Source organism: Cynoglossus semilaevis, chromosome 11 (assembly GCF_000523025.1).
Source record: "Cynoglossus semilaevis isolate Cse_v1.0 chromosome 11, Cse_v1.0, whole genome shotgun sequence".
NCBI classification, from domain to species: Eukaryota; Metazoa; Chordata; class Actinopteri; order Pleuronectiformes; family Cynoglossidae; genus Cynoglossus; species Cynoglossus semilaevis.
Window position 1 is genome coordinate 11,747,081 of NC_024317.1, and position 17,909 is coordinate 11,764,989.

Genomic DNA, 17,909 nt, shown 5'->3' on the forward strand with positions numbered 1-17,909 from the left:
TTACTATCAGAAAAAAATGCAAAAAATAAAGTCGCAGAAATGCCTTTAAATGCAAGTTTATGCTCTAAAACATGCTTCCAAATGAATAATTTGTGCTTAAAACAGCAAAAAATATTTTATCTGAATATTTCAAAAATATTTACAAAGTAAGACTATAGTCTTACTATCATGCAAAAATGCAAGTGTGACAGATACACATAATAGACATTATTATAGTCTATTTCTTAAAATTACTTTCTTTAAAGTGGAAAAGTAGCTGTATTGGTAGTGATAATCAATAGAGTCATGTATGCAGTCTGACAGGAGAAAGTTTACCTTTTATTGTTGTATTTAGGGTCTCGGTGATCTGGTGGCTGATGATATGCCTTTGTGTGTCCGTGATCCTCCACAGCTTGTGCCAACTTTTCCTCATACTCTGATTCTGGGAAAAAGATGGACACCTGTTGCCACACTGCTGGGTATGTACAAAATGCAAAGGAAATACAGTAGGGCTAACATAGAAGGTAAAAGAGATCTTCTTACCTGGTATCTATCTTGAAAATACTGGCACGTGTTGCATCATACAAAATAAAACTTTATTGAAAATCATCTTTACATATGTAAAACATTAATCAAATATGTTGTGGACAATGAGAATTGAGACATGGACACTTCAATTTTCCTCTATTTTTTCATTAGTGTTAAATATATAAATTTAATGTTTAATTTTCAGTCTCTTCAAAACAGCCACAACAGCGTCCATTATTTTTTTTCTAGGATATATTTGTTTTAATCTGTAAAAATAACATAACATACATTCATCCTCTCAAATCTGGACATATTGCGGTATTGAAAAAGTTGTAACAAAATGTAAATAAAATGAATTTCTATATTGAAATTACTCTTTGACACATTTTATTAGTCTGTCTAGGTTCTCAGTCATCCAGGTCATTGATCCAAAAATAGTTACATCGGCAACTGGATGGAGGAATTTTTTTTGAAGACGTTTCACCTCTCATCCAAGAGGCTTCCTCAGTTCTGGGACTGAAGAAGAACTGAAGAAGCCTCTTGGATGAGAAAAAAAAAAACTACTCTGTCCAGTTCCCCTCAGTGTAACTATTTTTGGATATTAGCTTTAATACTACGTTGTTGTTTTTTTTTACATCACGAGTGTCCTTTTTTTTGTTATTTATTCTTATTTTTAGATGTGATTATGTTGCAGATTGATTGTTTTTGTCCAGACCATACATTGACTAAAAAAATGTACAGGACCGCCAAACTATTATTGGGCGAACCACAATTCTGAAGAGACGGTGGCAGTCCAGAACAAGTCCAGAACTTGTCAAATGCCTTTACAGACAGCATAATGGATCATTTTTGTATTATTATTTCAAACATTCTTTCCATATAATGCAGTTTCGCAATGTGGTGAGCTAACCAGAGTTTACTTTTCCAGCTAACGGCTCGGTGTACTTTGAGATAACAGTACTGTTTGGAGCTCTGGAGACATTCAGAGTTTCTTACCTAAGCAGAGGTCTCCTTCTGCTGTGACAAACACTGCTGCAGGTCAGTCAATTTCGCCAGAACACAATTTACGATTTGGGGGTTTGATAATTCCGAGTGAGAGTTTATTACACTGATATTAAACAGAGCTGAGTCGTTGGTATCTTATGTCCCTGATATAAATACTGTCCATTGATCGCTACAGTGGGAATTTAAGGTTCTATCTATGGACAACAGAACGTGAGGAAATAAATCTGTCTAGGACCACTTAAAACACAAACAGAGAAAGGTTTCGTCCATACATTAATCCAGCTCTGGACGCTGGAGAGCTGCTGCTCTGTCATTTAATGGCCGAGCTAAGGTTTATATCACACCATGGTGCTGTTCGTCCACTCAGTCAGACCGTTTTACAGCTGGGCAGCGGTGAGCTCCCGTAGAGGTGAATAAAAAGTGTGAAAATCAAATTGACCAGGACAGCCAGCGGTGAGTCAGCAGTCTGTTTGAGGAGACGGTGAGCCTCGCTCCAGGAAAACAAGAGTGAATTTGAAACACTGCTTTCTAAACTGCAGCCAAAGCCGACAGAGCAACAGCCTCCAGATGATGATTCAGCATTTAGGATTATTTATAAGGCCTCGGTCTGCTTCTAACAAAGTGCTCGTTGAATTCAACGTGGTCAATAAAAACACCATAAAAAAAAAACTCCACTGCTGCAAACTTGGAATTAACAGTGTCAGGATTAATGATGAGGAATAACTGAGGCTAAACTGTGACTGACTGGTCAATGAATTAATCACACAAGACTGACAAGTTCAGACATCTTGAACCATATAAAATTAACAAATTAAAGAAACATTGGCAGAGAACCGTGGAACCTTCCTATGTGAGATGTGACAACATTTTAAGAAAAAGGTACAAATTAAACACAAATCAAGTTAGAAGAATTGTCATAACCAAGAGTACATCAATAAAAGTGACAAGTAAAAGCAATAAAATATAAGACTGAATTATATTTTAAGTTTTGAAATGTTGTTATTGGCTATTAGCTATGGGGTAACAATACTGCAGCTATTATAACTTAAATTGTACTTGGGAAACTGCTGCTCCAAAAAAACCTATTTTCACAGAAAAAAAAAATCAAACTCTGACTTGTTTCCTGGACTTCATTCAAGGTATAGATTTTGTGTCAGTGTCAGGTCAACTCGGTCAAAAAAATGTCTTAACTAAAAATTAAGTTGAAACATAAATATTCAATAGTGTTGAATTTGTAGTTCTACGATAATCCTGAATGTAGATATGGTTAAGACAGCTCTACTGATTCATACTAACAAACATAACTTAAGGCCATTTCAATTAGCATTTAGCTAAAGAACCTGAGCGCAAATATTGGCTGTCAGTAGGCGTACTGGTGCAAAAAAGATTTAAAAGGAAATAATACTTTGTATATTTACTTTGGTCAGGAGAAACCTGCATAATAACTTGGGATAGCAAAAAAGAAAGTTTTAAAATAATATCTTTTTTTCTTTAAAGGCTGCTGCCTGCTCTTTCCAACACCTTGATAAACAGGAAGCACAACATCGATGCAATAATGACAACAGGGTTTTACAGCCACAGATGGCACAGATGTCACACTTCGTAAGATAACGCAAACCCACAAAAAAACCTCAATAGTGAAAACTTCCTAAACTCTTCACAGTGTAAACAAAGCCACACACATTTCCACCATTGATGATGTGTCTTTCGTACATTCACAGTAGAGAAGTCAGCTGACTCACTTCTCTGGTCAGTCCTTCATTCACATGGTTGGTCAAGCCTTTTGGTCGGACTCTCGATTTTTTTTTAACCTAAATCATTGCACTCTGTACAAGTGGCATTTAGTGAAAATCTTTCTGATTGTATGACATCATCTTGGTTATTTTCATCAATAAATCTTTAGTTCAAACTTGATCACGACTTATGTCTGTGTCACATCATTCAGCTGTGATTCTGTTAAAGCTGCAGTGGGTTTTAGTTTTTAAATATTAGATGAGATTATTATTATGTTTTTATGTTTTTACTATGGAAGCAAACAACAATCCCTTGATCGTCCAGCTTTCCTTTGTTTTTGTTTTTCTTACAGCCATCTTGCTTCACTTGTTTGTCCCTCCAGTCGTCCTCCACGTCTGCTTTATTCTAAGCTAAATAAATCCCCGGCTGTGAGCAGCCTGGGAATGTCAGGACGTAAACACAGCTAGATGGGAAACATGAAGACAGTCTTTCAGAGCTGACAGGTTTAGTCCCTCTTTAAAAGTCACGCACTGCAGCTTTAAACCTAAACCATCAGACTTTTAAGTATCCAGAGTTCACAGAGTTCAGATGTCACTCACAGTTTTTTGGCATCACCACTTTGCACCAAATCTGTTACCTATTGATTTCCAACACAGATTAACTTTCAAAATATTTAAATGCAAAGAAAAATGTTTCTAAATCAGCTCACTCAACCAATAACCAACCGACTGTTGAATAATCAACAATTAAAGGATGAACCTCAAATTTCGTTTAGGAAAAAAAAATGAAAAGAAAAGAAAACATCCGTAACGATTGTAACTGTTTCCAGTCACGATCCTCCAGGTTAAGACGACCGATGCTGAGATGGCTGCTTTGACAGAGGAGGAGCATCGTGGCCTTGTGGTGTCATTTCTCCTCCAGGACAAAGTGCTTTGATTAAAAAACTAGAGGGAATCCCTGTATAACAATTATCAGATCTAATACAAACATATATTTATATAAAAGTCTGTGGTTGTTTCCCACTCAGAGCAACAATCAAAAGATCGATTTGACGTCATTGTGTGACGGCAGGACGGTTCACCTGTTCTCAAAGTGGACATACCCCCCCCCCCCCAAAAAAAAAAAAAAAAGAATTGTCATATTTTCCCAAGTTGAGTGGAAATGACATCAAAGAGAGAGCTCCTTTGTGAAGATTGCATGTTCTCTCATGTTCTCTTAACTATTTCATACTAGGTCCAAAGACATGCAGTCAGGTGTAAGTAGCTTTTCTGTTTCTGTATTGGCACTGAGATGGACTGGAAGAACCAGTCAGTGGTCCAGGGTGAAGTCCAACCTTTTTTTGGCCCAACATGAGCCCGGTTTCATTTTAGAACTTGAAGTTTGATTATGTCAATGTTCTCCTGGCAGGAAAACCAACTGAATTTGAAGCCTACACATACAGTATGATGTGCCAAAATTATAATCTAAATGGAACCATCATTTTTGAACCTCATGTCTCTTTAGGACTTGATTCTAATAAATGAGACCAAAAAATCTCCTGAAAAGATTTACAGGACGTCCACTTGGTCAGCTGATCGCCTTCTTCTACCTCTACATGTTCTGTCCACAGGTAATCCCACACAGATACAGTGGTCTCAGTCCAGCACACCTGAACACCTTCGTTCCTTTCCAGTCTATGGTTTGCCATTAATTATTCCAGAATGTTGTACCCCCCAGTGGGAAATATATTTCAAGTTAGGTTTGTTTTCAACTCTCCACTGACAGGTGGTGGCCCTTCATCACACTGTCAGTCAGCAGGTCCTCTCCTGTCACTGGTGTAGACTGATTTTACCTTCACTGGCCAGCTGATGGATGATCTCTGTCTCAAAGTCAGCGTTGTGGACGCCCGTTTTCCTGAAAGCTCCAGCATGACGATTCTCTTCCCAGTAGTGATGCCAGTTCCCCAGCTTGTCCGCTCCGTAACCAAACACTGACACCTGAGCACAGAAAGGACGCTAATGATAACCATGTGGTCACAGTTGAAACTGCAGCGAACACAGTGCACTGCGCTGCATATGGTTAACCATGGTATACAGAGATACGTTCAAGGACTACAGTAGAATATCTGTGGCCATGTTTAGGTAATTGAGCAAATTAATTATATATATAGATATATATATATCTATATATATAGATGATATATATTTATATACTATGTGTATAAGGTTCAAGTGGCATTGGTATAATCAGAAAAAACAACTTTGACTTGAAATAACTCGTCAGCTCGGTCAAAGCTTTGGTATTCCTGATTTGACTTGATATCCACTTCTTTTCTACAATATGTTACCAAATACGCACACATAAACCATAGAAATATGAACAAAAAATGTTCGGAACAAAGTCTTTCTAACTTGAGTCTGTTGGACATAATTTATAAACGTATATTTTTTACTTTTTGTATTAATAAGAATACATAAAGAAAAAATAGAAATGTTTGAATGTAACTTGTGAAACACACTTCTACCTGTTGTTATTTGTCTTTCTGTCATATTAAGGAATATTGATTAATCGACAGGTACCCGATAATAATCAGAATAAAAATGTGAAATAAAAAACTGAAATATTAATGCTGTGGATTGTCCTATGTACCTGGTCACAGGTGTGTAGGGCGAAGATGATTGCCAGCATTCCTGTGGAGGGGTAACGGCCGTGATACTCTGTCCAACGATCATGCACATACTTCAGGAAGACCGGGTTTATGACCAAAACCTGAACACATGCAATAACAGAATAAACTGTTAAATGTTTTCTCTGAGATGAATGAATGCACACCTCCTAAAATTAAGGACAAAAGTTCCTTTTTGACTTTTGAAAGACAAATTCTCATCAACTTTAAGGGTGAAAGTTAAAGCTTTTTTTAATCCTGTAAAATATAAGAATTGTGACCTGGGAGTGGCTGTTTCTCAGTAGTACCAGAGGTAAAAAAAAAGAAGAAACATTTCAAATTAAAACTTCCAATAAAAGAATAAAAAAGCAATTACTAGATGTACAATGTGACATAATAACAGATTTTTTTTTTACCTTATCCTGATCAGCCACCACTCTCTCTTTTACCCTCATGTAGGTCCTAAAATCACATAAAAAAAAATCCAATGGATACTTCAACATACTTCACTATAACAAGAGAGTATTTTGTGGTAAATAAATAATGCACACAAATGTACACTATCTTGAGTCTTGGATATTTCTGTACATTTTGATCTCGCCAGTGGACAGTGCACTCGTCAGCCACTCCAGATCTCTGAGTTTAAATGGCAGCAGGACAAGGCTCACTCCAGGACCGACATCCAACGCACTCTCTGGATACTGGAAGTGATGCGTGGTCCGATTCCCCACATCATGCTCAAACCCTCGAGTCACTGCCTTGTTCATCCTGAGGAAAACGATAATAATAATAATAAAAAAAAACTTAAGGTGTTTGTCATATGAAGAAAATATTCTGATATTTGTGTGTCTACAACACTAACCTGATGACCAAGTTATGGGTGTCAATCAGGTTGCCGTATCCAGACTTTTGCAAGTTGCCCGAGTTGCCGACCACTGCACAGGTGCGGCATCGTGAAAGGAAGGGCTTAAAGTCTTCAGAAGGTGGAGAGATGACCTTGAACATGTCTGACATCACTTTCTCCAGAGTCAACTCTCTGTTGGAATGCTGCAGACCCTGACCAGGTGAGAAACAAATAATACTTTCACATGTGTTTCCTTTAGCATGCTTAGACACCTTGACCTGTGTGAGCCACGTGTTGAACACCTAACTTCTTCAACTTCCAGTTCCTCACTCACTCTCATGACTTGCTATTACTTCATCTTTAGTGCAGACCTCAACTTCACCATTACAGAGACTCCTGCCTGACCACCTACCCCTGCACATTTGCACATGTTTTTTGTAGATGCTTGTTGTGGTTAAATGTGGTGAGTTGACAAATACAGTAATAAGACACAAGAGACATGACAACCTGACACTGAAACTCAGGCACTGTAAGACTTCACATCTTTACTGTTGCCAGTTCAAGATGTTGCAACAGCTCTCTTCATAACTTTATGTTTGAGAGATTGTTCAGTATTCATTTTCATCCTTGTAAAGACAACCTAGCCTAACTGCACATTTGATCAGGGAAAATAAAATCTAGCTAATCTGCATTTGCAACACTGTTCAACCATCATGAAAAAAAAAATGTTTCCGGTGTCAAAAGAAATTTGTCAAAATGAGGTCACAAACCAAAAAAGGGCAGGAACCACTGCTCTATCCTGCACCCATCTGTCAATCGTGTCACACATTTCATGACTTCCTTAAACAGTTTTATCTTCTGGCATCTATCATATTCTTCTTAATAAAGATTGAACACAGCTACATTTGCACTTCTGAATGTACCTCTAGTACTGCAGTTTTCTTGTCATAGCGCCAACATGCTGAGAGAAACCTCTTCTCATATTTATATTTTATATCACAATAAAACTCCATCGTATCTTCACATCTTCTTCTTGTCGATTCTAATATTAAAATGTTGCTAATCAACAGGCCTGGTGTGGTATTAATACCGGTTTTATCAAGTGTTTTTTTTTTAATATTGCTTGTTTTTTTTTTTAGTTATTTCTGAACTTTAGACAAAACGATGCATTTTACATTAATATTCTACGCACTCACTTCCAGGATATACAGAACAGAACGTGCTGCATAATGTGGATTAGACTGCTGTTGGTTGCTGTACCAGCCCCTCCTTTTAATTTACTAATGGTTTCTGCTGCAGAACTTAATCTATAAATGCAGGAAACGGATTTGGACGTTCTCCTCCACATCCAGAATCCTAACAGCCTCCCTTAAGACAAAATTTAAGACATCCCACATTTCTGTTTGCATTAAAACACTAATGTTGATTAAAGCTCCTGATAATTTATTAAAACTCACTAAAAAGACAGCGTGCGTTATATTTTACTTCCCTATTTGGCCTTCTAGAAACAAATCTGGCTGATTTACTTCACTTTTTTTATTTATTGATTGGAAAAGAAGATCACAACTGTAGAGCCTGTAAATAACTTCTGTGCATAGTTTGTTGAATTGTATCCAGCTGATATTAAACTTTGACCAAAAAAAAAAAAACACAAAGAAAAGAGATTAAATAATACATGAAATTATAGTAAATGCCTTAATCCAAGCAAAAATAAATACAAGAAAACTGAACCAAAGAACATTTTAAACCTGTATGACAAACTCAGTTGAAGGGACAGTGTCCAAACTAACAGATTGACAGTACTGTATGTTGGCTCTCTTTACGTAAAGGCTTTCAAGGTCATGATAAAAGTTAAAACTGAAAACATTCTAAAGCACAAAGACCTAGTCGTCTAATTTTGCGGGAGTACAGATACACAGTTCTTTGCTTCTATACTTACCAGCCACCATTTGAGTGCATCAGGGTCAAAGTCACTGATGGTGTCTCGCAGGACTGGCTGCTGGTTTGGGTCATAGCGTTGGCTAAACCAAGTTGATGTCGTCAGGTCTGAGATACAGGTTGGACAACCGCAAGACCTGAAAGACAAACATCTGAGTCAGAAGGACAGAGAGGAAAGAATCAGGAAACAGACAAGAGCGGCTCAGCGATCTGCAATATCTGACCTCGGACTCTTCTGGGAGTCATTTTCAATTGGCTTCTTCTTGGTGTCGGCCTGTGAGACTTTGGCAGGGGTGGGAATCTTGGAGAGGTCAGGGGAAAGGTCAACATGAGGTGCTGTATGCTCAAGCCCTGGAAACAAACCAACAGAGTCAGAAAACAGCACATATGGTGCTGTGTTTATCTGCAGTGACACTTCCCTCCGCCTGTGTTTTCTTCTAAAATAATTAAGACTTTTCTGGGTACAAAGCAAAGTTGCATGAGGTCCAGATAAATTACTTACAGTAATTACACAGACAAAAATATTTGTTCGTTATTTCAGAAAATCTGTTTTTATTCTATGTTCATTAAACACACCAACGTTCAAAGTGCCGAAACTGTGGGGTCATAGCCACAAATTCTGACCTCACTTACTCACCTGACTCCTGTCTGCTCGGCATGCTGGGAAGAGACAATGTCAGAGACAGGAAATGCCTCTTCTGGATGCTCTGACTTGCAAGCATGAGGATGAGAATGGCAGCAATCACCAGAGGGATGCACAGCTTCCTCCTCGGCATCATGGCTGCACAGATGAAGAGTGCGGAAGACGGGAGGAAGGATGTGTTGTCGAGGTGTCACTCGGCCATTCTTTCTGCTACGTTAGCATCACTAGACTGTGTCATCTGGATGTGCTCCACTCTTCTGCGGTCACTCCACTCTGCCTTCTCTCCATGGAGCCTCAGACTTTTACACAGTGACTGGTGGAGACATGACCTGTTTTTCACCTAAGCCAGACAGAAAGACACAAACACTTCAGCTTCATCCATGAACTGATGTTTTCTCTTAGTTATCTACAATATAATAGTAGAAGTGAGCAACTTCTACTCTTTTACTCCCCCATTTCTACTCCCTTCTCCTGGAGGAATGTCTCCATGAAGAGAGACTTGGTCTCTGCATACCAATCAGACCAGGATTCAGTTTGGCTTCTACTGTTTCAGTCCTTTTTCTGCCCTAATGTCCTTCAATCTCACTCACTCTCTCGCTCCCCCAGTCTCTGAATGTCCTTCTTCATCGATGGTGTGGCACTCACACAAGGTTTTTTTTTATAGTCTCTGTTCCATTTACACTGGGAGAACTTTTCTTTCTACCAGCAGCATCACAGCTTCATAAAGTTGGCTGAACAAGTTGTCAAGACTCTGAGGAGCGAGACAATCAATAATTTTGGGCTATTACATGAAAAGGTTTGTAGCCAGCTACAGCTGGTCTGTATCGTCCCAACCCTTGGCCCACACCTGATGTCAATAACTCAATTACATTGGAGCCCAAAACTATTTTTATGTATTTTTTTTTCTATCGAGAGCTTCAGTCAGGACAGAAAAATGTGGTTTGAATCATGAGAGTGTATAATCGTCAGTGTACACCACACAGTAAACAACACCATTCTAAAATCACCCGAGGCATTTACACAGGTTCTGAAGGGCAGCCAATAGGAGCATTCTTGGGTCTTTTTACTGCCCTGTGATTGGTCAAAGATTTCTGTCACAATCCAGATAAATAAAAAGTTTAAAACACATTAAGTTGGGGATTACTTGCCAACACACGCCCAAACTGAGCTGTCAAAACAGCTTCATTAAACCAGACTTCCGCAGAGTTTTACAGTAAAAACAGGATGGGATTGGACAAGTCAAGACAGCTTACTGATTAAACCTCCCCCACGCAAACACACAAACTCACGGTTATCTGCATCATCCTCAGGCAGAAAAGGGCACTGCCTTTGGAAAAAAAAAGAAAAAGAAATTCCAGAAGTGAATTTACCAAATTAGCATTCGCCTCTTTGTGCCGAGTTCCACTGTTTACGCTGCCAACTTGATCTCACTCAAAAAAAACCTGCTCAGGGCAAACAGTTTGTTTAAGTCCAGATCTGAAAGTCCACACAGGACAATCAATATCTGTTAAAATTTGATCCTGAGAGAAAGTAAATAAAATAACTGTACAAACATTACAGTTAAAGACTGGTGTAATGAGGGCTTTATAAACTGACCATAACATTCATGAAAACGGCTGTTGTGTCTTTATAACATTATTTTCTTAAGTATTCATATCATGATCATATTTAAGTGATCAGCCAGGGTATAATATCAGATCAAACTTCATCAGCGTTGTATTCACACTTTAAACACCAAAATAACAGCTGCTTTATTTAGTTCTATTTTGTTATTTAAACAAGTGGGTTTTTTTTTTAATCACAATCTATGTCCTATTGGAACATTTTCTAAAGAGAAAATAAGAAAGAAAAGAAGAGAGATGGGATAATGAGGAAAAAAGACGAATGCAGAGAAAGAATTAGGGAGAATAGAGAAAGGAGGACAGTTAGACAAGAAAAAAAATTAGTAAGGAGGCATGGAGGGAGGACTGAAATGGAGAATAAGAAAGGAAAAAAGAAGGTCTTACAAGGAAGGTAAAACAAATTGGTTAAAAAATGGGGGATGCAAAAATAGAAGCAAGATCAGAAAAAAATGAATGACAAGGTAGAAAGAAAGGAAGTCAGGTAAAAAAACAAAAACAAGGAAAGAGTTGGACAAATGAATGGAGGAATACAAAAAAAAATGACATTTTTCTTTATCTGTAGGATGGAAAAAATCAATAATTAATTAATAAATAAATGTAAGGATGAAAGTATGGAATAAATTAGGGAAAAAACACAAAGAAATAAATTAAGAATAAGAAAAACAACAAAAGTTAACATGCTGTAAAAACGAAAGAAAGAAAGTTCTATTGGTAGACGTTCAGACATCATCAGGGTCAATAATCAGTTTTAAGACACAGTGTGAATGAGTATAATGAGAAGTTTGTTTCCAGCAAATGAGCTTTGAGTCAACACAACACAACAGAGCCTCCATCACTGTTCTGACGTTGAATAACGACAGACAGATGTGCCCGACAACATGTTAGACAACAACAAGCCAGAAGCTGTGATACACGAAAACAACTTGCACATGTTGGGAACACAGACTTTGTCTGTGAGTCCTGTGTCAAGCTGCCTTAGATCATCAGCCAAGTGAGGACAAACCCACAGTACTATCCTGACAGACTGTGTGGAAGTCTGTATTTAACATACACTGCATTACATTCTAGAGTGGTTCAAGGATTGGGTCATTTTGAGCGTTGAATATTTTTCTTGAACGTCTGAATCAGTCTGCTACAGCTGTGTATTAGGGCCACATTAAGGGTAGAATATCCTTACACCGTCCACATTTTCTGGACTATAAGTCACACTTTTTTCCATCCTTTGGCTGAGTTTGCGAAATGCTCAGGTGCGACTTACCTATATATGTGTGTTATTTTCTGGAGCGACATATGTTTTTTTTCTTCATCATTATACATTGTTTGGCTGGTGCTACTTATACTTTGGAGCAACTTGTAGTTGGGAAAATACAGTATATATAATTACAAAATATAAAGCCATAGGTTTATGAGAATACGTTACATGTTAACGAGAATAAAGTCACAAATGACGAGAATAAAGTTGTAAGTTTAGATACTGTTTCTGGTGCATTTAAGACCTTAGTAAAGTATTAATTTAAGACTAATTCTAATTTTTTTCTTCATTCTCTATGTTGCCATCATTTTCCACCATAATTTGCCCTCCAATCCCAGCCTGCTTTCCTTATACTGTATTTAAGTCCTGTCAAACATGTAAACTCACTGAACTACATAGTATCAAATTGACGTATTTGCAGCTTAAATTTTCATGAACTGATGTGGAATATCCATACTGTGTGATGGATTTCATAGAGAATAACCAAGTCCTTCATTTACATTTGTTTATTTATTTTGTTTTATTTTGAGCTTTAATTAAAGTTAGATTTGTAATTCTGATTAAAGTTAGATTTGTAATTCTGAAAATGTTTTAACATTTGAGTTGTGCTGATACATTAGCCGGAGTAAACATTTCTAAGCTCTGTGAAAAACTCCAAACTTTACACAATAAGTGTGGTGATGATTACTTTGAAAGATAAGGGTGGCATGAAGCCAAGTCTCTTTCAAAGTAACTTTGTGTGTTATTTTAAGATTTTGGAGGGAGGGTTCACATGGCATCCTGTGCTGTGGACACCATGTGACAGTACTTCAGACTCTCTTTCTTGGTGACCCTTCACCTCTGTGCTGACACCAGAATGGAAGCCAGCTGTTATGCAGATGGAAAACAGTGGCAAGCTGGAAAAACAACGATGCCACAGAAGGAGTCTCGTGGACTGCTGGAGTTAGATGTCTGTAAAATGGATGTTGCTGCCTTGGGAAAATTATTTTTGTGGTTAAAAAGGCAACGTTGTATGATTACTCAAACAAAGGTAATTACAATGACCATTGAATAGTTGCTCCTGGATAAAATGGCTACACAAAACTCTGTTGCTTGCAAGGTGCTGTTCACACTATTACCCTGACCAATATAAACACTGTGGTTTCCATGAGGACGGCAGAAACTACATGTCATTAAACAAACTGATCGTCTTCCAAAGTAAAGGGTCACTGACCAGAGGCAGCTGGGAAAATTAGCTGACCTGAAGCTTCCAGAATTCTTCGGGACACAGGGACAGACGGGGAGAGACAGAGAGGGACAGAGACAGGGGAGTAGTTTTAAATAGTCAAGGAAAGAATTGTGCTCACTCAGTCACTTCCTGTTTCTGTGCTAAATCAGAGACAGAAAGTCGCGTAATGTCGGCCTGGGACCACATCATAACTATGCTCGCCTGTATATCTGTAATGACGGGAACGTCTTCATTTTCACTTTCTTATGTCTCAAACACTCAATATAAAAAATAGGTCACTCTGAAGTGTGCCTCCTTTAGTTAGATCCTCTCAAATTAAAAAAATAAAATAAAAAAGGGCAGGTTTTCTCAAGTTATAATCATACAGCAGATGAGAATTGCACTTAAAAAAATCAAATACAATTTTGTAACAAAGTATAGAGTTATTTTCTTCCCTCTAGGGCCCCTTATTAACCTGTACATGTTTCTCTAGCATTAACATTTAAAGTAGGAGTGGAATGCTGTAATACGTTTTACTCCACACTCTATTTCTAGTCTCATGTTTTATTGCTTAACGAATTGAGGTCTTGTGACATGTTGCAAATGTTTCATTGGCTCGATGAACTTTTTCACTTTTATTCTGTGACAACCTTTCCTTCTGGGACACATACTGTACATCAATGGGTCCCTCCCATCCCTAGGGGGTGCAGAGCTATTATAGAGGGTGGAGGAGCCATGTAAATATATTTTTTTAAATTTAAAATTAAAGTTTACTTCAGTTATGAAGCATCAACTCTATGAATGTGGGGTTCAACAGGAAAAAAGTTTGGAACCTCTGCTGCACAAAAACGCTGTTTAAGATGAAGTGGGATTGAGCAACATCTCTCATGTTGAGGGTAATTATCCCACATTATAGCAGCCTCCTCAATTCCATGAACATATGGGTTCAGTTAACACTAAAACTGTTTCCTGGGGGATAATGTAAAAGCATGATAACCCAACATGTTTGCCATAGAAGAGAATATCTGGCGCTCATTATGGGGGACAAAAAGAAATTCATACTTCAGATGAGTATACACTTGTGAAAGCAGCAGTAAAATATTTTATGTAGTCACTGTCAATGGAATTAGAACTTTTGGAAGTGCTGCAAGCACATATGAAAAGTACCGTTGAATGTGAGGCTACTCCCTTTATCTAGACTAAAAATTAAGACTGTAGCAATACAGTACTTCGCTGTTCATTAGCCAAGTATCATGAATCCTTCATGTCTTAAGATGCTACTAAAAGGATGATGAAAATACCTAAGCAACACCACCACCTCTTTACCACTATCAGCAGCGTTTATAATCAATACGTCTGATCTAATAAACTCTGTCCAGGAGAAATACTAAACAGCCATCATTTAGACTGATTTTATTTACGTTCTCGCTGCTAGCTGAGGTTTGATCAGTTACATGATTTGTTTTTATTATAACAACAATGTGGTTTGTCTACACATTTTCTATTACCCATTTGCCTTTGTACTCAACACACATCATCATGACAAGTTCCTTGCTTAAAGTGTATAAATGGTCTTTAATATAATTACTGTCTCATTTTAGACACAAAACAACTGAGAAATATTTCATTCTGTCAATAAGAAAAGAAACTTAGTGACCTACAAACAGACGGACAGCCGGTCAGGTCTGTAAGGGTCTGTTCTTGAAGTTCAGATTTAGAACCGGGCCTCTGTAATCATATCTGTCCAAATACAGAGGGCGTTTGACTCACATTCCACACAATCTGTCTCCGTCTATAATTATGTGATTCCATATCCCGGCAGAGTAGTCCAACAAAACATCATATCATAAACACGCTGTCACAAACAGCCATCAAACGCTTCATGACAGCAATGAACACTAAAACAGGCAGAAGCAAAGAACAACTATTAGTGCTCCCCAAAAAGAATAGCACTATATTTCTGTTTTATTCACAAGGAGATGTTTAATTAATTTCAAAAAGGAACAAAAAAAAAAATACACATCAAATTTAAGAATGCTCTAGAAAATTAAAAAAACATTAGCTTATTCATCAGAAATAGTCAAACTAAGTCAGTCATCTCTGATCCTTTAAACTTAAACATGCACAACAAAATTTACCCTCTGCATTTAACCCATCACCAAAGTGAACAGTGGGCAGCACTGCCCGGGGAGCAGTGCTTGAGGACGATGCCATGCTCAGTGCATCTCAGTGGCAACCTGGCAGTTAGTGGATTCAAACCTGGAGCCTTCCGGACCGAAGTCCGCTTCCTTTAGTTGGTGGATTCGAACCTGGGGCCTTCCGGACCGAAGTCCACTTCCTTTACCACTAGGCCACCACTGGCTATAACCTTAACCTGTGTAAACACTGCCCTCATTTAGTCACTTTTTGTCGTGTTTTTGTGTGTGAAACATATTTCTGTTTTTAGGTGTGACCAGGGTGAGTGTTTTTCATGTCCTACATCTGCTTTTTTGCCCGACGGTTTTGGAAATTGCTTAAAGAGTTGCTCTGTAGAAATTAGTTTTTGTATCATGATCGACAGTTTCCTGTACATCGTATCGACTGTATTTCCTGTACAGACAGTTTCTGTGCTAAACACTTGAACCTCTCTAGTCATTTGCAGGGTGAGGTAGATGAGCACTTGTCAGATATATGTATAACCATTTATGAATGTTCTCTTAAATGGCAGTTAGAAAAGAGGAGGTGAAGCCAGAAGATGGTCTGTGATTGTTCATTACAAAACCTTAATTAACAAGAGCTGAGCTCTGCTGAGTTACACAAACTGAATTATCACAGGAAGCTGCAGAGGATGATTGAATTAGTAATCCTAAAATAAAACAACAGCCACTATGACACATGGTAGCTGCCCTGTAAGACAGAAATAATGACTTAATAAGAAGATAATGTTAGTTTACTAGATTAGATAAAACTGGGATAGCAACTCTTTTAATATATTACAAAGTATCATTTTTAGTATGTTGTGTCTAAGGTGCTCAATATTTAGGCGTATTTATCAGTACCATAGACCAGTGCAGGGGTGGACTGGCCATATGGCATATTGGGCCTCATTGGGGACTGGTCAACACAACAGGACTTTATCTTCTCCCACATAATTGGCCAGTTATATGACCTGTTGTCCAGTTATGTGACCAACAGGCCATTTAGCACAGGCCATTGATACAGCTCGTTGGTAAGCCTAACTGTCAGGGTCTGTCAATCAACCAGTTGCTGGTTGGGCTGGGCTAGGTCAGGTGAGGAGTTTGACCTTAATCACAGTTTTGGTTGCCATGACTAAATTAGGATGATCATCAGCAATATAAACATTTAAAAATCAGGCTCTGCTGCATATGAAATCGAGCACTTTCTCCACCAAAAGAGAGTCAACCACCAGGGGGCGACCAAAGGACCATAGCGCTCCTTGCAGCAAGCAGCACCCGGGAGCATCAAATTGTTCACTGACCAATGTGAGAGTGACGCAGGGCAACACAACTAACTTATTCAACCACCTGAACAAACACCAGAAATACAAACACGAAGAATGCATGAAAAGTTAATGCTGGTACACTAAATTCCCTGTCCATATCCATTCACTTGTTAAAGACAACAGACCCTGTTGTCACGACAGCACAAAAAGATTCAAGTTTGAGGCCCTCTATCAAGTTAAGCCATCTTATTTGTGTAGCCTAAATTTACAAAACACATTTGTCTCATTGGTTGTAAAAAAGGAATTAAATTAAACTTAAACCTGCTAAAAAAGAACATTTAACAGGTATCCTAGACAATAAATAAGAAATAAATGTGTTTATTATTTAACATTGACATAGTTTTTCAGATACTTTCACTGGAATAATCTCATGGTCTGCAGTCTACACTTATGGTGTTGTATGTTTTATTTTCTAATATTTTTACTATTCTTGGAAGATTTGCAGCAATAAAATAAAATTAGTCAACAAGAAAAATGGTCATGCGGGTTTTAACTGCTCATCATAATCTTCACAAAAGGTAAATTTATTGCAGGAACTACATTAGGTTTAATGAGATACACTAAAGTGGATTAACACATGCAGCATAAATCATAAATTAATCATCATTGCTCATAACCTTCCCATAAAGCTAAAATAGTCTTTGTTATGTGACATAAAAGAAATATATATATAAATATATACTTCCCCCCTCCGCCTGGCCCCAATGTGTGTTGTGGTTTTCTGGTTTCCTCGTCTTATTCAAAAACAAGGTTAGGGTTAAACGCTAAGGGACTGCACATTTGCAATACTCTTCCCCCCCCCCCCCCCCCCCCCCCCCCCCCCACACCCCCCCTCCCTCCCCCCTCAAATTAAACCCTACCAGTAATCTTGAATATAAGGCTTGTTACATAAGTAAAACAAGTTGTTAATTAATGAAGATGGTGTACGGTGGCGTTGGCTGGGGTGTTCAATAAGGTGTTTAGTAACAAATGCTTGTTTCTAGACTCCAAACAAAATAAACCATTGAAAAC

The 17,909-nt window shown here is 38.0% G+C and overlaps 1 protein-coding gene across 3 annotated transcripts in view; it reads right to left on the reverse strand.

The window, feature by feature from the left end:
- Nucleotides 1-1,585: 1,585 nt before the first annotated feature.
- Nucleotides 1,586-17,909, reverse strand: part of st3gal8 (ST3 beta-galactoside alpha-2,3-sialyltransferase 8) — a 17,867-nt gene continuing 1,543 nt past the window's right edge. For 2 of the 3 annotated variants that reach the window (XM_025060054.1, XM_008320569.3), the window contains 8 exons: nucleotides 9,310-9,655; nucleotides 8,897-9,023; nucleotides 8,674-8,809; nucleotides 6,753-6,946; nucleotides 6,479-6,658; nucleotides 6,307-6,352; nucleotides 5,875-5,994; nucleotides 1,586-5,222 (listed from right to left, as the gene is read on the reverse strand). In XM_025060054.1, the coding sequence (XP_024915822.1) occupies nucleotides 5,055-5,222; nucleotides 5,875-5,994; nucleotides 6,307-6,352; nucleotides 6,479-6,658; nucleotides 6,753-6,946; nucleotides 8,674-8,809; nucleotides 8,897-9,023; nucleotides 9,310-9,451 (1,113 nt within the window). In that variant the 5' untranslated portion in view covers nucleotides 9,452-9,655 and the 3' untranslated portion in view covers nucleotides 1,586-5,054. Of the gene's footprint in view, nucleotides 5,223-5,874; nucleotides 5,995-6,306; nucleotides 6,353-6,478; nucleotides 6,659-6,752; nucleotides 6,947-8,673; nucleotides 8,810-8,896; nucleotides 9,024-9,309; nucleotides 9,656-10,685; nucleotides 11,347-17,909 lie in introns of those variants that run through there. The other variant, XM_008320570.3, reaches the window with a different exon arrangement.